This window comes from Thermobia domestica, chromosome 9, assembly GCF_964235325.1.
Source record: "Thermobia domestica chromosome 9, izTheDome1.hap1.1, whole genome shotgun sequence".
Taxonomy (NCBI): domain Eukaryota; kingdom Metazoa; phylum Arthropoda; class Insecta; order Zygentoma; family Lepismatidae; genus Thermobia; species Thermobia domestica.
The window spans coordinates 67,208,380-67,231,139 of NC_137462.1; the positions used below are offsets into that span (position 1 = coordinate 67,208,380).

The window sequence follows — 22,760 nt, forward strand, 5'->3', positions numbered from 1 at the left end:
TCTCAAAAACTACGTTTGTTTGACTGAAGCTCTTTTTGTATTAACTGATTCATTTAAGAAATGTTATAACTATATAATATAAAAAAAATAAATAAAAATAAAATATGAACTAATTTTTTAAAAATTAAAATAGCAAGATATACAGAAGTAAAACAGTTTTCAACATTTACATATGGGAAAAATATACAGTGCAATAGGAAAGATTTATTATAACTTACCCAGAACTTCTTGTGCTACTCTATGTCTTTCTCGTTTGACATCGTCTTCTATATCAGAAACATCTGATGTTACACTTGCTTTCTTGAAAAACCTGATAATCACTTTTTGGAGATTGAAATGAAGTCCACACTCAATTGCAACCAATAGAAGGAAATAAAGCACACTATCAGCAACAAGTAATATTACTTGACGCTGAATACTATTTTCATTATCAGAAAAGTATGATGTTTCTTCGTGGCAGATACCCTTCTTACTACACGTATTTTCTAAAAAATAAATAAATTAATGGAAAATAAGCAACGTAAGGAGATATTTATCTAATTCTATGCTATTCTGATTGGTTTATATATATGTGTAGATGCCTGTTTCTATGCTCTATAAGTATTTCTTAGTGCCAAAGATGAATAGTCTTTATTTCTCCTTATCTCTGCTTTTTTAAAAACTTTATTCAGTATATATATTAAATTTGAGAACTATATAGATGAGAAATAGTTGATTATTTATATTTTGTAATAACTAATATTCTTTCTTTTTTTTAACCAAAAACAAAAACAAATCACTATTTAACTTTAAATTAGAGAGCATACACTTTGAAAGTAATTCTAATAATAGAAATCAAATGGAATTTCAAACAATGTTAGAAACGTATCAACAAATCCAGTACGGTATTCGAAGAAAACGTAAAGGCACTTAATTATGACACAGGTAACGTGCACATAGCTATATGTGGGAATCTAGAACACCACGAATCAGTTTCTCAACAATGCTGTATTGTTGGTATGGGAGGGTCCAAAGGAAAAGCCTGTTGAACTGGTAAAGTCACCTTTCCATTTAACATAGATCCCTTACCAGTGTTGATCCCAAACGGTGCTATTGGAAAAAATCTACCATTTAAGATCGAAAACCATCTACTTCTCACAACCTGTCTCTGTTTCTATTTTTCGTATCTTTACTTGTAACGAAGTTACCACCCCAGACTTTCGATACACCCAGTATATATATATGGCCGGATTTAGTGATACACCGGTGCACGTGCACCTCTTCTTCGTTGTAAATATGCACTACCGAAATGAGAAGCTAACAATAAAAATAACAACACTTTCCGAAATTTTCTGCAGTGGCGAAGCGTAATCCTACAAGTAATGTAGGCCCGATAAACTAATAACACAAATAACATTTAATGCATCATAAAGTGTTCAAAATTATATTTCCCTTATTGAGTTAAAACACTACCAAATCTGTTTAGTTTAAAGAACTTTCTTAGTTGTATTTCTAAGTCTTTAAATTTATATGCATGTGTACATAGTAGTTTTTTGTTGTTTAATTTAACAAGAAAGAATGAATATTTATATAAGCAAAAGTAGACGGAAAGTAGTTTATTATTATTATTATTATTATTATTATTATTATTATTATTATTATTATTATTATTATTATTATTATTATTATTATTATTATTATTATTATTACTAAAATATTTACATGAGGAAAACACTCAATATCTATTAATGGAATATTCCCATTTAGCTCCACTACAAATATTTTGAAGTGTAGTTCATATACACTTCTGTCTAGGATTTGCAGAGAGGATGAGGGGAATTATCTCCTCACTTGCTGTTTTCATTTCCTGCACATTTGAAAATGGAGAGAGAAAAAAGTACGTTCTTACAGTTAGCTGTCAAATTTTTGAATAAGTGTTTGTTACTTGCATCTCCCACTTTAAAGTAAATACAATACTGCATTTAATTAATGTATCACGTGGTAATGACCACTAGAAATTCTGAGAAGGATTTTTATTTTAATCAACTCAAGATATTTAATACTCTAATGTATGCAGTGGCATTTTCAACGAGGAGGCTTCCGGGCTGAAGCACTCACCAAAATTTTATCGCAACTTTTTATTGTTTTATATATATTGCAGAATGTCCACATTTCCAGGAATAAAGTTAATAAAGCCCCCAAAGAAAATCCTAAATACCGTACTGATTCTATGAAATTAAAAACTCAACAAAAATTACATACACATTTTATTATTCTGTCTTGTATGGTAGCGATTGGTAAATTTACACATATATTTAATGTTTCAGACGTATATTCTACAAGCTATTATGCACCAGGTCCCATATAGGAAAAAGAAAACAGCTACTCTGAATAACTCCTGAGAGTATATACCTAAATTAAACAAACTATCACTAATAGAAATACATAATTCTACACAGAAACTTCCTACTTTGGTTTATGCAATCATTTTATAACATATTAGCATTGAAAGATGTCTTCAACGCTAAAACTAAACTTCCAGAGGCGAGCCTTCGCACCTTCCCAACAATGCGTGCAATTCACGGCGACAATAGCTTCGCTCGCTGAGCAACATAGCTCGTAAGCCTGTCTAGCAAGCTCAGACGGAAGGATCTTTAAGTGTTCCCAACCTACTATTTTGTTACCGAAAAAAAAAGAAATGTTGAAGCATTGGCTTTATTTTATAAGAAACCAAAGATGAAGAAAATATACGGTAGAAAACAGGGTAGGCCCGGACTCAGAGCCTCATAGTACGCTTCGCCACTGATTTTCTACCGTTATTTTTTCCGTTCAGGGCTTAAGAGAAAGCAGAGCTTAGTCGCAATAGTTTAAGTCGACTTTGTGAAGGTAAAGGAAAAAGGATTCACCATGCAAAACAATATAACATTTGTCAACTAGGGAAGAAAACACAAGCCAGAGAAGATCAAATATTTCATTTCTGCAATCACTTGTGACTCTCATTAAAATACTCCCTCCGTTCTATGTACCAGCATTGTCAGTGGTAAAGAATATTGTTGCGTGTCATTTTGGCGAGTTTCAGTGTGATTGTTGCACCCCGTTAGAATATTCTGTATCCGACCATATATATATATATATATATCTATATATATATATATATATACACTAGCATAAATTACCCGCTTCGCAGGGTTAAATTAAGAAAAGTAGTAATATGTTCCGTTTGTCAGTTACTTTTCACTATTACTAAAGCGCTTTTTGATATTGGTCATTTTTGATAATTTTATATACAGTGGAACCTGGATAATTCGAACTTCTGTAATTCGAAAACTTCTTTATTTCGAATTTTTCTCTTGGTCCCTAGAATTTTATATACAAACAATGCTTTAAAAAATCATGGTTAATTCGAATTATAATCTGAATAATTCGAAGTTTTTGCCGTGTAAATCTAAAAGGAGGTCAAGTCATCGGGTCGGATTTTCCAAAAAATGGATGAAGCCTGTAGCAGGCTTTCCGCCCCACCCGCAGACTACTCAGCTTGAAGGTCATCGCACTCACCCCGGCCGAGGCAGCGAAGCACATCACACAACTCAGACGGTTTTTGGAAAGCAAAAATGAAGTAAGTGATGAACTATTCCGTTCCTTGAATTTGTTAGATTCGTTTGTAATGATCGAGAGACTAAATTCTAGGAAACAAGCAAAGATCTCAGCATTTTTTGAAAACTGTTTTTTTTTTTTTTTTTTTTTGAGTCTCATGACAGTTATTTGTCTATTAATACAGTAATATTCTTTTCTGTTTTTATGATTTTTTCAATGTTCATGCATAATACAGTGCTAGTGTATGTACGTACGTATTACAGTACAGTATTTTACTTCATATTGTATTAACCTATGTTTTTTCTAGTTTTACAATGAGTGTATGGTACTTAAAACACTTATTATTAGCTCCAATAATGGTCTTTATGTTAAAACCTGAAGTTTGATTGTTTATTCAACCATTTACAAAAACTTTTCTAATTCGAATTTTTGTATAATTCGAATTTTTCTACTGGTCCCTTGAGGTTCGAATTATCCAAGTTCCACTGTATCACCCTCCCCTCCCCATATTACGGGGCATGGCATCGGAAGTATCATTGTTCATCTCAGCGACCCCGAAAGCTATGAATTCGACACGGATATTGGTCATTGCGCCCCTCCTCTCTCCCGCCCCAAATTGCGGGGCTGAATTTGGATTTAAACGGCGTCAGAAGTATCGATCATTTTTGAATGTCTCTCCCCTGTTCCACCCTCAAATCACACCGTCAAATGATATGAGAAAATCCATCTCAGGTCTAAGCTTCATCTACGTTGTAAATTTGAACGAGATCGGTCTGGTGGTTAAAGAGTTATTAAGTTTTAGTTATTAACTCACAAACATAGTCACTTTTATTTTTATATATATTGATTTCCCTTCCCCCTCCACCCTATGTTGCTACGTCAAAGTGAATAGTTATAAACACTTTCAGGCTAGAACCGTATCTACATCAAAAATTTGATCGAGATAGGTCTAGCGGTTCAAGAGATTAAGAGTCACAAACATAGTCACTTTCACGAGTGGTAACTCTCACTTACCAGTCTGATGATTTTATCACTCGCTTATAAATATTACTCAAATTTCTTCGTTTTTTGCCTATACTTCAGATCACAAGTTTGTAAATCTTATATTTTAAAAAATAAATAAATAAAGATTCCAAAAGAAATTAGAACAAATTCTAGCATCATTAAACAGTTACATAAACCTTTAGCAATATAACTAAAATGTCCGTTCCTATAATTTAATCCCAACAACTGGAAACAAGTTCTAGAATCAAGTATGAGGAGATAAGTTAGAAAAAAATAGATAGAGATGGGGTACATAGAAAAGGTGACCAGCTTGTTCTTATAAATTGCAAATACCAACTTCTAAATATACCAAAAGCACATATATACTCCTCACATCTTAATATGTAAACTGAATATACTAATAAAGTTTTTAAGAAAGCAGAGACAAGGAGAAAGAAAGAGTTTCCATCTCTTATGAATATTTTTAAAAGTATTTTACATGTACTCACTTTATTTTCTTTCAACAAATTATCGGGTAATCTAAATATGGCTTGCTATACAATGATGTACCTTTCGGACGCTATTTCCAATCAAAAGTTTCAAAGTGTAGGAACATCGTAGAGAAATGTTAGGCCATGACATTGATCTGAAAATCCATTAAATAACTACAATGATTACTTCTATATGTCAATTAAAGATGAAAACGTTTATACTAATTTCCATATCTATATGTATATGTACACTGTAAAAAATCGTTGTGTTATTTCAACGACATGCCTATGTACTAACACACTTGTGTTAAAATATAACACAAACAGGTGGTTAGAACACATCACTCTCCATTTGGAGTTGTGTGTCAAATGCCGGTAGTTGAAATGACACACAGACAGTGTGTTAAATTAACACAAGTGTAGAATCTTCGGTGTTGTTTTCTGCGTGATTGCCAAATATGCTGGCCATCTAATTATAAAGAATTATGTACTGAAGCTACAGGCAGCCTCTAAGTTGCAATTTTCTCGATTTTGGCATCCCGTAACTTCGAAACAACGCGTTTTCCAACGTATGTTCATATGGGCTTTTTTTTATTGTTTAGGTGTAAGGATTTCACCAGCAAATTTTGACTACATAATAAATGAACACCCTATATATATATATATATATATATATATATATATATATATATATATATATATATATATAGATAGATAGATAGATAGATAGATAGATAGATAGATAGATATATAGATATTACCCGAAAACAAGACCTAAAAAGAAGCCAGTTGATATAATTAATGTCCTTACTATTTATAAATAAATCAATCTGTACTCGTAACAGTATTCTGAGAGTTATGAAGTTAAATTTTGTTAAATGTTGAAGTTAAATTTAAACATGTCTCAAGTCTTCCAAATTTGCGTAACTAGACAAAGATAAAGATTTTAATTATGCAAATAATCTTACTACAACATTTTAGCCAGTAGTCCGATGATGTCACTGCACACATACGATCCAACGTCTCTTCAGGAATGATATCACACCATTTATTCTCTAAGAGCAAGGTCCAAAAGTTTTTAAGGCCAAGAGCTAGCGAAAACTGGGGGAATAGTCCAAAAATGATATCTACATTGGTGGCTTCATATTCTTCATCGAACATTATCAAACTAACCGCTGAAAAGAAATAAATAAGCAAAATAATCCAAAAATATTAACTAGCTTTAAATCAGGAATGTAAATAACCACTCGCCCAGTCGCCCGGAGCGGGTGGTTCATCGGTGCGGGCGAGTATTTAATACTATACAAATGATTTCTTTATTGTGGGATGTGGGCTAGTAGCCCTTTTTTTGGGCGAGTAAAATTTTGTGCTTATTTGCATCCCTGCTTTAAATATAACACCTAGTTCAAACCCTCAGCTATTTAAAATCGTGAAAGCACTTGATAAGAACACTGTATTCCAGCCACGAGAATCAAAAAACGTTTTATGATAGAACATATAATTTAATTATTTATTGCACGAATTAATATGATTGTGTTGAAATATTTTCTTTTTCCTTATTCTCTACGCAGGTGATTGTTACTTTATTAATATGATATTGATTGATATTAATATGATTGTTACTTGATTAATTTGATGTTTTTGTGGTTTGACATTGCAGTATTAAGTTACAGGATTGATGTTATTTTGTATCATAATGCTACATTAGTGGAAACAAAGTTTATTCCCAGTCTCCATAGAGATCATGTGTTATGGAGGATTGTGAAGCAATTATTTTTTGATGCTAGGTAGGGAGAGAAAAGGGATTTGTTACCTACTTTACAGATAGCAAACCTGCACGCTTGGTGTTCTTCATGTGCTCAATAACACTCTCGGTCAAGCCTCTGCTTGTAAATGAGAACAGTGTAGTAGGAAACGTTCTGCATCAATGCCACATGGTATGAATTTACATTAGTAACGCGGCTTAGTCATAAAAAACTGTATTTAGTGAAAGAATTATGAAAAGATATGGAGACATTTAAAATTCTTAAACACAAACAAACTATTTGCTGAGCAAAACAATATATTCACATAAAAAACTACATACGTGTTACAGTTTCGCCAACTAACATTTTGGCTTCATCAGACACTATGAGATACATGAGAAATGTGCAGTCTTATATACAAACAAGAGCTGAGACATCTTGCTTCTGATTGGCTCCTGGCAGCAGCCAATCCCCTTCAAGTATTCTGATTTGTATTTTCCTATACCGAGGCTTCCTATCTGTTGTAAATTACACACACACACACAAAGGACGATCTTAGAACAACTAATCTAAACTAACAAATAATTGACATAAATAAATAATTAAATGATTATATAAATATATACAAATACAGATAAATAAATAAATATAAAAATAAACAGATAAACATACAATTACGCATACGCTTAAAGAGACGACACACACATACAGTATAGTATATACACATATATTTGTACAACCACATATATCTATATATAAATATACCATTACATATATACATATATAAACACACGTATATAGAGATAACTAACTTATGGAAAATATTTAAAATTCGTTCTTGTTTGGCCGCCATCTTGGAAATCAATAGGGTGTTCACGCGAAGGCACAGACTTTTACTTAAATAATAATATATCCTCACTGAACTACCCAAGAAACCTTCTTCTTGCGTCAAATTAAAGATAATGAAAGAGTTAAGAATTTAAACTTAGTACATGTTATTTGTACAGCCACCATATTTAAATATGTTGACTGTTATCAGTAAATTTTAGTTGTATTCGTTACTGAATATTGCTATAATGGATCTATCAGACTATGAATCTATGAATCTATCAGATTTGTACTCTCACGTAGAAGTAAACATAATAGAGCATAATCTAACCTTTCCAACGATGTCAGTATCTTTGCTCTATCTTCAAAATAAAAGGAACTAATCGACTTTATGTATTACAGGGTGTTGTGCTTTGGGATCTTCAATTTCACACCAACGTGTAATTATGTTCTCAAGAAAATACGATAAATACTTCTTTCTCGAGTCAAATTAAAGAAAATGAATTTCCCAAAAAATATTAGATTAGCAGATTATATTTGCTCGTTTAGTCGCATGTTACACTGATTTGTCTACAGTTACAATGAACGCTGTACAACCCTTATATTAGTAGAATACTATTTTGAAATATTATTATTAGAAATTGTATTATATGAGACTTTTAAAAAAATGAATAACAGAAGTTTCAAAGCGTCAAGTCACTTCAGGTGCAAGCTCCTGCATAATTTTTGTACATAAGCGTACACAACAGTTCTTTCTTCTTGACTTGCAATCGGTTTGCTGACATCCTTTCTTGCAACTGCACTTAATCAGTTCTCTTACTGCCTTACAAATTTCCGGTTGAGTTGAACATTTTGCTGTTTTCCATCTAGTAAAATCCATCCCCAATCATGTAGTGGTGGAGTATTAATGATGTTCAACTCAAAACCGGAATGAATGAGTATTAATGATTAATGATGTGGCTTGTCCCCATATGTGACCACTTTGGTAAAGTGCCCTTAAAATATGCTGCTTCAAATCATCAGCTGTTAGTGGAATATTGAACATCGTTCTGTTGAAGGAAGTAAATAGTTGCTTTCGAGCCTCGTTTGCAGTCATTAAGTCACTCGTCTGAGCACAGCAGAACACGGTATATCGTTGGAGTAGATCAAATATATTGTCTGTGATTGTATTTTGAGAAAACGACAGAAACTTAAATGCTTCCAATACTTCACGAAATGAATTCCATCGCTTCCACATGGTTGCTTTTCCACGCCCGAAAAAAAAAGCAACGAAACACCGTCGCATCCACTGAAAACGTGGAAACCGCGAAGTGCAACTGACTTTCGTTCTCCAAGTTGTTCAGGAATAACATGGACACAGAAGAATCTGGCATGTTGTCCACTATCAAACTTTATGAACAACCGTTTAAGACCTTGAAGTTTCAACTCGAAATAGTACGATATTGCCAAAACCCCAACATCGGTGTCAACTGTTCTGATACATATGTCATGTTTACCATGAAGTACAGCATCCTGAACGTGCCAAATAATGCGGGTATCGGCTTCTTCGTGGTTGCAAACTTCAAGAGAACTTTCGGAAGACAAGAGCGATTTGTTGTAACTCCTGAACCATGAGTAGATACTACTACAATGTCTGAAAAGGACCCCGAAGTTACTATTTCTTCTCCTAGGAACGGAAATAGTTCAGATTTATTTTCGGAATTTTTAAGGAAGTTTTGCCAGTTCCTTGGCAATGATCCATTTGGCCGTACCTGTAGTCTCTGTCTACTACCTCGAGATTCCCTAGTATGAGATTTAATACTAGATATGTTATCAGTGTCCCATACAATGTCCACTCGTTGCCCATTATATTTGTTAGCGTCTTGTTTCATGTGTTCTTGAAATATCATTGATGAGTACTCAAGGAACGTACTTGTAACTATTGGCTTAAGAATGTGAACAAGGGCTGCCCCATCGTACGTAATTGCATCAAATTAAGAGAAGCTACATCCTTTAACGTAATGGTAGAAAGGTGTGGTATAATGGATTCCTCCTAGTCATTTTCACTTTCTGTGTTAGAGCAGTCTCCTACTATTGTATCGTTCATAATATATTGTTCTCCAGTACCAAAGCACCTAAGCAACTGAGCTTTATCATCAGTTCTCATAATTCCATTCTGAGAAATGGAGGGTGGAAATGGTTGGTTTTCAAAGGTAAAGAAGTTATCGATATCCAATTCTCTGTTCAGGCATATTACAAACAGCTTAGAAAAGCGATCTATGTCGTATTTCAATGACTTTATAAGCATATTAGTGGATCGAGCCTTTCTAGCTAATCCAAACATCTTGAAATTATTCTTAGATATTGGTGAGTATATTGAGACTCGTTGATTCAAAATTCTATCTTCTAAGTACGATTTGTATTGGTTCTTCCCTGTTTCTTCAATAATCATAAGGTTTCTTTTGCACTACAACGCCGGTTTCCAGGGAAAATAATTCGTTTCCTTCTTCAAGAAACGGATTTCCAAGCTCGTCTAACACCTCACAAAGCGCTTTCATCTTTGCACGAAATCTCTTCTGAAAAGACGATGTTTCTTCATGGTGCATATATTCTGTTTCTGTCTGCAATCCCAATTGATCCTCCTCGAAGTCTTGAATCATAGATGAAATTTCGGGCCCAGCAAGCATCCATTTAACCCTTTTTGGACTGAATTATGTTTTAATAATAGCAGGTAGATGAAAAATTAAATTTAGGCACATAGTGGGTAGATATGATCATTGAAAGAAAAAGAAATCTTCCATTGTTGTTCAACAATGCGCAGCGGGTAAAGGGACTCTGAAGTCCCGTCAGGCACTTAGGCTTACACTTATGTAAATTTACATGTAAAATATAAAAGAAATCGCTTATACTTTGATGACTTGTTTATTTAGAAATTATTACAAAACGCTGGTGGGAAGGCTGGTATAATTTGTTTTACAAATTAGATGAATATTTATGACATGATTGAAAGCATACAAATGTCAAAAAGCAATAATAAAGTACAGTGTACAAGAGATACGCATTTATCGCAGTATCAAAAAGTATTGTATGAAAATACATATTGTAGTCGTTTACACAAAAAAATGTTTGCACTAATAAAAAAAAATATATAATTCAAGTCAAAAGCATAGGTTTCTAAGCATGATGATAATCATAGAAACAATTTTTTGTCTGGTTTACGCAAAGAAAAATGTTATACATTGTACATTTTGAGTGTGGCCGTGACTCCACGTTTTTCATAGAGCAGAATTCGCATTTTCCTCTTTCAGTTACAAACCGAGGCCAATGCACTCCTAGATTTTGTAGTCTTATGTCCTTGCTAACAGAAAATGAAGTTTTTCTCCTCTTTATGGGCTTACTTGAAGCAAGGATGAAGATTCTTGCTCTGGTCTTCCTCGTTTTTGTGCTGATTGCCTGCTAAGCGTTAGTAGACCCTGCACTACTTGCCTCTTGAATTGAAGAAGTGGTATATGGTCGTAAGATCATTGTAGATGACATAGGAGTTTACCAAGGTCATTTCCATAAACGCAAAGAAAAGGCGATGCCACCACTTTTTCCCTTTTCTGTCACGATCATAAATCGAACGCAACATATCAGCTTTGTCTACCCCTCCCATGTGCACGTTGAAATCTTTGACCACCGTTGGTGCTGATACAGTGATTTTAGAATCATCCTTTTGTGTACGCTGCAAAGTTGTAGTTTCTGTGCCGTGATAATTAGACAGGAAATGGACACATTTGCTATCCTTCCATTTGAAGTAAGTCAGTCCCTGATCCGAACTTCTGAAATCAAATTCACCTCTCTTCAAATCTTTGTCTCGTGCTAATTTCAGGAGTCCTGAACGATCTTAGCGTATTGTTACACATGCGTAGATTTGATTACTTTTTAGGCACTCAAAAAGTTCTAACGACGTAAAGTTATTGTCCATCATAATAATGTAATTATTATCGTGAAGTGATGAAGTCAGTTTTTGAACTACGCTCCCCCCTAATCCAAAATGTTGCGTTGAGATTGGTTGTCCATATTTACCCTGGTAAACGTCAAATTCGTATATGTACCCCGACATATCGCTCCTACACCAAATTTTGTAGCCTCTTTTTATAGGTTTTTTCGGATTGTACTGTTTCAGTGAAGATCTGCCTTTGAAACGAACTACGCTTTCATCTACACACTGATATTGATCGGGAAGTCTGTACTTCTGGAAATTATTGTTCAATGCTGTTATCAAAGGCCTGATTTTGTACAATTTATCTTGGTTATCAGAAGGGATTGCAGAATTATCATTCACATGTAAGTTCGATAAAATATGTTTGTACCTATCGCGTGACATAGTTTGAGGAACAACAGGAACACACAAGTCAATATCAGCACTCCAATAATGATAAAATTGTGGCACACGATGATAACCAAAAAGAAACTGAAGACCCATAAATCCATATAAATCATGTGCTGTGATTGGACGGATGTTCCTTTGCTTTTGCTGTAGACCCTATATATAAGTTACTCTGAAACACTATATCATTTACTACGCTCTCTGACAGAAGGGTGTCCGTTGGATTACTTTCAACACCGAAGAACTGGCTGATAGTTCCTTTTGCCAAAGAAAATATAGGAATAGTTGTTACGCTTTCTCTTTTCTTGAAATTTCTGTCCGGTTCTTTACTCTTCGAATTTTTATCTCGTACCAGTATCTCATCTTCCGATTCATCAGAATCCGACATAGTGTGTGATTGCGAAGGTCCGCTGGCTGTTGGTATGCGGCTACTCATGTAAGCATTCGAGGGTCCCGCTAGTGGCTCATTGTTCCTCATGTTCCCAACTTCGTCATTATGCTCATTTTCGCTCTCTGAGTCCTCAACAGGAGTGTCGACATCAGAAGGAAATTCTTCTAGAAGATACTCTTCAATCTCTACTGCTGAAAGCCTCTTCGACATTGTTCTGAAAGAAAACAATTGGAGGCAATTGTGACAATTTATCATAACACATGTTCGTTTCTTTATGTACCAACATACACCTAGCCGCCTGACGGGACGTAGAAGTACATAAAAGCAAATTCATAATAAAAGTAACACCATAATCCCCACACTAGATTTTCTTCCATGATCTTATTGCTTCATCATTCTAAAACAACATAAAAAATCAGTAACGTCTTACCTTTCTTAACAGCCAATAAAATTTAGCGCTAAATCGGACGACGACGTGTTCACTACAAAAACTTTTGCACACTAACAACAGCTTGTAAATATTTCATTTGTCCCTCTATTTCCAACCCTTGAAACCGCTCGTGCCATCTGTTGCTCGTTCACAGTACCCTCTCCACACAGAACCAGAATGTCCCGTCAGCCCAAAACCACGTTTCCACTCTCCCAGACGAAATAATAGAACAATACAATTAGTGGGACTTAGGAATCCCGTCAGTCCAAAAAGGGTTAAGAAGGGCGGAAGGGCTATCCAAAAGGGAGGAAGAGCTAACAAATATTAATACGAAAATATTCATTTTAATGAGTATAACAAAGTGATCATCGTAACTGCTTGAGAAAATAATTACACATTGGCGTGAAATTGAAGATTTCAAAGCAAACGCCCTGTAATACATAAAATCGACTAGCTTTCTTCATTTTAAAGATAGAGCAAAGATTCCGACATCGTTGGAAAGGCTAGATTATGCGCTATCAAGTTTACATCTTTAATGAAAAAAATCAAGGATCTCGCAGAAACAGGAATACAAAGCAGAAACTGGATAGTTAGCTAAGGATAGAGGTCAGTGGAGAGCTTTTATGAACGTAGCATTGAACCTCCGGATTCCATAGACCATAGAGTTAGTTAGTTAGTTATGTTTGAACTCCTACTTTAATTTTTGATTATTCTCATATTGAATCACAAACACAAAATAAATTGGAAATACCAAAGATTTATAAATAATTTTGAAGAAAAAGAAAATTAACTGTATGGGATTTTAATGATTATTTTGCTATATTCATCGCGGAAACTACTTGCATTTTTAAAAATACACATTTTCATAAAAGTTCCATATTTTTACGTGAAAATTTTAATGTAATAAAGAAGTCTTTTACTCACATATAACCAAGTTTAAAGAGATTAAAACACCAAATGCTCCAGTCTTCGTTTCCACAAGAAAGCTGAAGATGTATACGAAGGGAATCATACTCAATCCATACAAAAGTAGAATCAGCAGCAAAATTCCTGCAAAATAGAATTTTATACAGAAAGTTTTAAGTAGAAAATGATCCAATAAGTACTTAATAATAATAATAATAATAATAATAATAATAATAATAATAATAATAATAATAATAATAATAATAATAATAATAATAATACAATATTTTTTCAGTTCTTTTACAATTAACTTCAGTACTTCTTTAATATTTTCCGTAACGTAGAACCTGAATGTTTCTTAATCATTTTCTGTTATTTTACAGACTAATTCTGAAATGTTTGTAAATTAGACCCACCAGAATTATTGTAAGTGACGAATTATCGAAAGATGAATACAGGATAGTAAACAAATTCTTCCACTTGAAAACAGAGAACACAGAAATAACGAAAAAGGTAATTAAAATCGATTAAGAGGGGAAAATCTTTCCAATTTCACACACCTTAAAAATGTATAAATATCAATTTGCAGAACAAAACATCCCGAATTTCATCCTATAAAGATAACAGATGAAGAGGGAAGGGTGTTGTCCGTTAATAACGCATTTCTTGCAGTGACATTTTAATCAATATTGGTATGTGCGGTCTTCTTTCCTTTATTGACATACACCCTCCATTCCAAAAGAAACCGAACTTTTGAAAACAAATAGTACCACTAGTGCCATCTGTTGTAATATTTTACCGGTAGATGGCGTAGCCCTCATTGACAACTGGTATAAATGTCATGACATTTGGATGCACGGCAACAAAGTTATTGCGTTTCAACTGTCAGTGTGTTGTGTACATCGGTCGGAAAATGAGTTTCAAACAACGAGCTGCAATTGAGTTTTGTGTTAAACTGGGTAAAACTTTTAGTGAAACGCACCAAATGCTACAAAATGCATATGGTGATGAGTGTCTATCCCGTACGCAAGTTTACGAGTGGTTCAGGCGATTCAAATCGCGTAGAGAGACGCTGGATGATGACGAAAGATCAGGCCGTCCCAGAACCGGATTATCGGAAGAAAACATCGAAAAAGTGCGTGAATTCATCAAACATAACAAAAAATCGTCGGTGAAAGTTATTGAAATGGAATTAGGCATTCCTCAAACAACCGCATACCGCATTTAGACCGAAGTTTTGGGTCTTAAGAAGGTTAATTCGCGGTTTGTACCACACAAACTCACCGAAGACCAAAAAGTTGATCGAATTGCGCATTGCAAAGACATCGTTAAAAGTGCTCGGCAGGATCGAAACTTCTTGAAATGGATTGTAACTGGTGACGAGACGTGGTGTTTTGAATATGAGCCCGAAACAAAGCGGCAAAGTGCTGAATGGAGAGCGCCGGATAAAGGAACACCCCAAAAAAGTCGCTTGGTGAAGTCAAAAGTTAAGGTGATGCTGATTTGTTTTTACGATTCAAAAGGACTTATCCACAAAGAATATATTCAGCCCGGCCAGACAGTCACTGGAGAGTTTTACTTGGGCGTCATGAAGCGTTTGCTGGCAAGAATTCGTCGTATTCGGCCCGAATATCGCGAAATCGGCAGTTGGACTCTTTTGGACGATAATGCACCATCACATCGTTCGCGACTTGTAACTGAATTTTTGGTCAAAAATCACATTATTCGGTTGTATCATCCGCCCTATTCACCAGATCTCGCTCCGTGCGATTTCTATCTGTTCCCGAAACTGCATTTGGCGATGAAAGGAAAGTGGCACGCATCGATTGATGCCATTGAGAAGGTGACGACCGCCGTCCTAAAGACCATTCCAATAAAGGACATGGAGAAGTCGTTTGACAACTTGTTGGAGCGTGCAAATATGTGTATCGATGCAGAAGGGGAATACATTGATTAATAAAAATGATTTGTTCCAAAATGTACATTGCTTTTTTTTGTTTTTTTAAAACGTTCGGTTTCTTTTGGAATGGAGGGTGTAAAAGCCTCAACTAAGAGAATGATTACTCTTTGGTCTACAAAAACAGAAGGATACAAATAAACATTTAAACGTAATTTGAAACATTAAGAAGCATCAGAAAGGTAATCCCTGTTTAGAATTTATTGAAGTAGATAAAACATCACTTTTTTTTTCAAGGGAAAGTGCATTTACGAGAAAAGTTCAGGCTCATAGATACAAACTAAAGAATTCCAGCAAAATGAAGCAATTAACCAATTGTGTGAAGGAAAGCGCTCTCAAAATTTGTATTTGCAAATAATTATATTAAACTAGCAGCTTTCACCCTGCTTCGCTAGGGTCACCCCGGAATGCAATAAACTTTGTTACTTAGATAATTTTTACTTTTTCGCTTTCAAGTTATATGATAAAAACCATAGAAGATTGGAGTAAATGTTAACATTATATCGCCTGTTATTTATGTTAACCCGCCGAGTGACACGGTCATGTGGGTTGCATATAAATACGGTTAGATTTAGCTATGATGAGCTAACAAAGGATTTCTACGTTATGGACACTTGAATGGTCAATTATCTCAAGACACTGGTAATTGAAAATTAAAGTGATATGATAAAAACCATCTAGGGTCCAAATCTTAATAACCCCCCAAAAATGAAAGAAATTGGTTCAGCCGTATTAGCGTGATGAGCTAACAAAGGATTTGTACGTTCTCTTTTATATATATAGATTTATATTTTATTTGATGAATTGAAGCTAATCAGTGTTTACTCTTTCTATTCTTACAGAAAGGTCCTTTACGATATAACATTTAATTTATATTGAATTATCTTATTTTTCATACTCAATATTTATCTTTTACAGTTGCTTCGATTTTTCACTTAATTATCACGAAGAAAGTGAAAGCTCAAAGTAACTATAGTTTAGTAACTATCAGACTTAGGAAATCCCAGTGTTTATCGATGCTGAAACATATTCTGTACGAGCCTATTGGTTTCTATTCTGTATGAAGCGAGCTAAATCAATTAGAACTTTTATGACATATTTGCTTAATTGTTGTGTGTTGAGGTTTAGTTTACCATTTTGGCGCCGAATCTATATGTGCCTACAGTTTTGTGATGGAAACCGAACCATTGTAATTCATTCAAAGCTCTCTCACAAGGAGTCGAATCCGTGACCCCGTGCACCAATGGAACTTGGGCTAACCACTACACCAGCGGTGAGGATATACTGATATCTGTCCACTGACTACTATATCTCCATTAAGCCTGGTCCACTGCTTTTGCTGCTATAGCAAACACCTGGTTAGATGCAATCCAACTTACACCTAACCAGGCACGTAGCCAAGGGCGGAGGGTCCGGAGGGTCCGGACTACCCCCCCCCCCTTCGAGACCAGAAATGAAAAAAAAATAGGGAAGGATGAAACAAAATGAAATGAAAAAAAGAAGGATCAGCGTTAAAAATAAACTACATGAAGCTTTTGGTTACTCTTTCTTATGAGGAAATTTGTATTACTTGAAATACATGGTTGCGAGGGGAGCGATATATCCTGGAAGAGTCAGGGAATTTGAAATTTCTAGAAAAGTTGCGGAATTCACAGAATTTCTGCTACTAGTCAAGGTGATTTCAAGCTTCCGAAAGCATAGTGCCGTTGTGTAATAGCGTGGACATTTTTTATCGTAATTTTTCGTCATCGCATCCTTGCAATATCAAACATGTTTTTTCAAAAACAATTTTCTACTGCTCCTTTAACCTGTCATTTGAAACAGACAGTAGTTAACGGAATAATAAAAACAAAAATATATGTGGAAAGAAAGTTCTGTTAACATTTGATTCAACAGAAAAAGGAACGCAGATATTGCAAAATATTTTACAAGACATTATTGAGTATGTACTTTTTATAATAGTGAATAGGTACTTTTCATAACAGTTGAGATCAAAATGAAAGGAAAATTGTTATATTTGAATAAACAAAGAAAGGAACGTAAATATTGTAAAATCATCTTTTTCAATACATTTTTTATCCTTTTATTACTCGAGATTTCTTCATAGTTTATTAAAATACTAACCAACATATCCTCATTTTATTGACCTAAATATTTACCAACATATCCTCACAAACCAATATATGTTGATAGTAAAGTAGTTTAGATTGATCGAGCTCCTGGGCCTTTAGAATTTCATGTTACGCCCTCCTTCCCCCCTCCCGTTACGAAATCCTGGCTAAACGAACCAATATATGTTCCAGTAAAATTGTTTAGAATGATCGAGCCCCTGGTGTGATGACCACAGTATTTCATGTCTCGGACCCATCCCTTCCTTCGCGAAATCCTGGCTACGTGCCTGACCTAACATTTTCAACCAGGAGATGACAGTTGGTAAATCTGTGGAGCAACACTGGAACAAGCTTTTACTGTGGAGTTGATCCATGAAGACATTTTAAGATTTATCGTTTGAAGCGTGTTGTCCAATAAGTGCTAATAATCAATGATATAATTCATTGTATGTGTGTAATGTATTATTCCACTACACACTGTCAAAAGAAAGAAAAAAACATTTATGATACATGAGTTAGAAAATTATTGAGAATAACTGAAAACCAATTCTGGAACAATTAAAGCAAATAAGTTTGTAAATCCTTGTGTTCATTCATTAACCTACTCCAATCCCCATCATTCGAATATCTCTTTCCTTCTGAACAATAGAAGATCTTGCTATCACACCGAGTATGGATTGAAATTGAAATTGAAGAGTGTAAAAAACTTCAGATCTTGTAACTTGGTCAGTGGAATAGGGAAAAATTTTCTCCAAATCTTCCATAATTATTTAATATCACTTCAAAGTAGCGATTGTTTCTGTGAATCCTACTACGCACTTAGAGCTGGCAACGTTATTGTCGAAGAAGAGAGTGAAAAGAAGGCGAATGGCGTTTGGAGGGAAAGGGAAAAAAGTGAGCAAAATTCGTCTTTGTTCAAAACGAAACAAATATTAAGAAAACAAAAAGCGTCAATATAACTTTATAAAAGTTCAACTGAGGATGACACAACGAAAAAGTGAATTATGTGTGAAAATTTTTAGATTAATTTCCAGTTCCAGTTACCTTCCTTACGGGAGATTTATTTAAAGGAAGTCCCTGCCTTAGAACCCTGTTTCACTAATGTTGTTTTAAATGAAAATTGTTTGAAATAAGATTATTTATTAAGATGGCTCGTATTAATCTCTGTGATATAATAGAGGAAAAGAGGATAATTGAATACACTTGTGATACAAAAATCGTTGTTTAAGATTACTAGTTAGTGGAAATTATAATAAATGGACAATTTAGTGAACTCGTCGATTAATTCAAATCCTGATGAATTTTTGCTAATAACCTGTGTAGCAAACTTGTGGCGTGAAAGTTAGTTTCAGTGTGACCGTCGTAAAAACGTTGAGTCCCTCAGAAAAACATATGGAACATTCTGGTTAAATAACAGTAAAAGGTATTCTTGTGTACCATTAATATTTGCTTTATGGAAACGTAAAACGATTCAGTTTTATCGTATTTTACATTGTGATATATAAAATAAGGAAAAAAGGCCTCATTACAAGTAGGTATGCCTATACAATGATAAGTTACGTAGCTTGTGATTCTCCATGGTATACATGTTTGCTTGAAAAGAATTTGGTTAAAATCATAAGCTGTCTTCAAATTTAGAATTCGATTTTTCGGTTTCTATTGACATGATTAAAGGTTACTTATTTTAGTGAAGTGTGAGAGTCTCATTGAGCGTAGTAACGAGAGAAGGTTATATGCCAGAAACAAAGAAGGTTATAAGTTCCTACCGAGAACTGAACCCTACTGCCTCGCCCTCAAGAGGATAATATTATGGTAGAATAGTAACATACTTAATATTATGTTTTCAGCAATGCCATTTTACATATACAATTCATATAATACGGTTTCCTAATCGAATTTGAAAAGAAAAGATTTGATAAAGAGTTATTCAAAGAAATGTTTTTAGTCTCCGAGTAAATTAGAAGCATAAGGAAAAATTACCTACTCTGGGATTTGACAAACCATTCACCCAAACAGCTTGACAATTTCTTACGCTAATTCAAAATTGTTGTGTGTAAAGTGGTTTTCTGTTCAACATTAGAATTTATTTACTATCAGATATGACTGAGTTTGCGGTGAATAATTGAAAGTTACGTCTCTTGCAATGCATTTGCAGGGTGTTTCGAAGCAACACTAACAACATTTGTGAGGTGATTCCTGACACCAAAATAAGACGAAAAGTATAGATCAACCTGGGTGCACAAATGCTTTCTTTCAGAGTTATAGGCTGCCGAAAACATGAAAAATTAAACTTTAAAGGTCAATAGCTCCAATACTATGGGACCTAGCGGAGTCGGGTCAAGACTTTATTTAGGAATTAGTATGTGCCCTATCCAAGTATCCATGTTTCAGAATCCTGTGGTACTTCCGCCAGTTTGGCTACGGGCATTTAATTTGAAGTACTCACCAACTACCTCCATAAAAATTGTTGCAGAACTACTTTATGATTCTGAAACATGTATTTTTGGATAGTGCACGTATTAGTTCCTAAGTGAAATCTTGACCCGACTACTGTATGTTCCACAATTTTGAAGCTATGAATCTTTATATATATATATATATATATATATATATATATATATATATATATATATATATATATATATATATATATATATATATATATATTTCAGCCTATAACTCCGAAAGGAAGCATTTGTGCAACCAGGTTGGTCTATACTTTTTGTTTTATCTTGGTGTCAGGAATCACCTCCCAAACGTTGTCGGTGTTGTTTTAAAACACCCTTATGTATTTCTCGCACAAGTCACATTTTGTTTCACGTCACAGTAACTTGTGTAAAACAGGTTGAATCTATGAAGTTATGGAGCTGAAATGATAGTTAATAACAATAAATCAATAAGAGAATTACAATATAATTACCTAAACAAAACTTAATGAAGAAAATTAACTCAACTAATGATCGTCTCTTCACATAAGCCTTAATTGCTCGTCTAAACTTACATGAAAGGTTTTTAACTAGCTAAGAGTTTTTGTGAAACATCAAGTAAGTGGTCGGCATAGGTAAGTGATTTACATATTGAATTTCTGTCAAGTTGGCCGGGTTCGAATCTCCACAGATCCGAACTTTTTTACATGCTTCAATTTCAATTTCAATCCATACTGAGAGTGATAAGCAAGATCTTCTCTCGTGGAGAAGGAAAAATATATTCGAATGATGGGAATTGAAGTAGATCCATGAATGAATACATGGATTTAGAAACTTATTTCCTTTAATTGTTCCAGAATTAATCTTTTCAGTTAATTTCAATTATTGTCTAACAGGTGTATCATGACTGTTTCTTTTTTTTTTCTGATAGTTAGTATGTAGGGGAATAATACATTACACACACACAACAAATTATATAATTGATTATAAGCACTTATTGGACAACACGCTCCAAACAATAGAGTTTAATCTTAAAATGGAAAAATTTCTTAATCGATCAACTCCAAAATTTCTTCATCGACGTATTCTTCTTCCGCTCAACCAACATATAGCGGCTTTCCAGAAGTCCCCCATGATTCACATTACGTCTATTCAGTGGAGCTCTCCATGCATTCCTCATGTCCAATATTTGACCTCAATTCCTCTACTAGTTTCAAAATTAACATGGCATTTGTAGACATTTTCTATGTGCTATCTTCGCACTTTGGCCTCACTTATCTCCCAGTCTGTATACGGTCTGCCACTAAAGACCCTCATTTTCTCTGTTTCTTTTGGCGTTGAATCCAGTGCTAGCAATCATTTTCAGCAATTGAATTCACAAAATCGAAATGTTCTCTTGTAAGTAAAGATCTCAATTGGTCAAGAAGAATTAATATTTATTAGATTAAAACTTTCTTCTTTTATAATGAGTTTTTTTTTCGTATGCTCTTCAAAAAATCTTGGCCATTCACCTCACTTTAGAAAGCCATATTCTGGCAGTCGTACATTGAAAATTCTAATAATTTGGTTCTAAGTAAAGATCTCAATAGGTCAAAGAAAGCTCATATTTGTTTGATTTAATTCCAACTGTTGATAAGAGTACAGGGTTTCTTTAAGAGAGAAGGGTGGCGAGTTTTTTCTTTCAGACTGCATGTGATAAAGTGCTTAGAGAAGGCTGTAGAGTCTTAACATAGCACGAAAATGAAGTCATTAATTAATAAATACATTTATAATGAAATCATTAATAATCAACAAATACAAAACAGGAATGGGAAAGGACGTAGATGAAAGTCATTAATAAACAAATTAATTTATAGCGAAATCATTAATAATCAGTAAATACAGAACAGTAATGGGAGAGGATGTAGAGGAAAGCCATTAATAAATAAATGCATTTATAATGAAATCATTAATAATCAACAAAAACAAAACAACAATGAAAAAGGATGTAAAGTCATTAATAAATAAATAAATTTATAATGAGATCATTAATAATCAACAGAAACAAAACAGCAGTGGGAAAGGATGTAGAGGAAAGTCATTAATAAATAAATAAATTTATAATGAAATCATTAATAATCAACAAAAACAAAACAGCAATAGGAAAGTATTTAGAGGAAAATCATTAAAAAATAAATGAATTCATAATGAAATCATTAATAATCAATAAAAACAAAGCAGCAATGGGAAAGGGTGTCAGGAAAGTCAGACAGAGCCTATACTTAAGAGTACTACTATTCCGATATTGTATGGAAAATCTGCAAAAAAGATCTAGGTCAGAATAGCGGGCCATGGAATTTATTATTAATCCTATAACACGACGTTAACAATATTCCATGGTGGAGTACATGTTTGGATAAACATCAACAAATATCAAACAATTAGTTTTGCTCTTCCCACTTAAGCTGAATATGCGTATTACATCAACGACATGCCTCATACTAAACTTAATTCTATCTCTGATTTAGTATTCCTATTTTCAAATGACTTGTTCCTTGAGGGACGTGTTAAGTATATCACTTTTGAAA

General features: G+C 34.0%; 1 protein-coding gene across 1 annotated transcript in view; it reads right to left on the reverse strand.

Moving 5' to 3' along the window:
• LOC145660861 (phospholipid-transporting ATPase ABCA3-like) overlaps positions 1-22,760 on the reverse strand; it is a 99,560-nt gene that overhangs the window by 19,623 nt on the left and 57,177 nt on the right. The window contains exons 15-18 of the mRNA XM_081726287.1: positions 13,714-13,843; positions 12,144-12,577; positions 8,943-9,090; positions 219-310 (exon numbers count right to left, since the gene is read on the reverse strand). Coding sequence (XP_081582413.1) covers positions 219-310; positions 8,943-9,090; positions 12,144-12,577; positions 13,714-13,843 — 804 coding nt within the window. The remainder of the gene's footprint in view (positions 1-218; positions 311-8,942; positions 9,091-12,143; positions 12,578-13,713; positions 13,844-22,760) is intronic.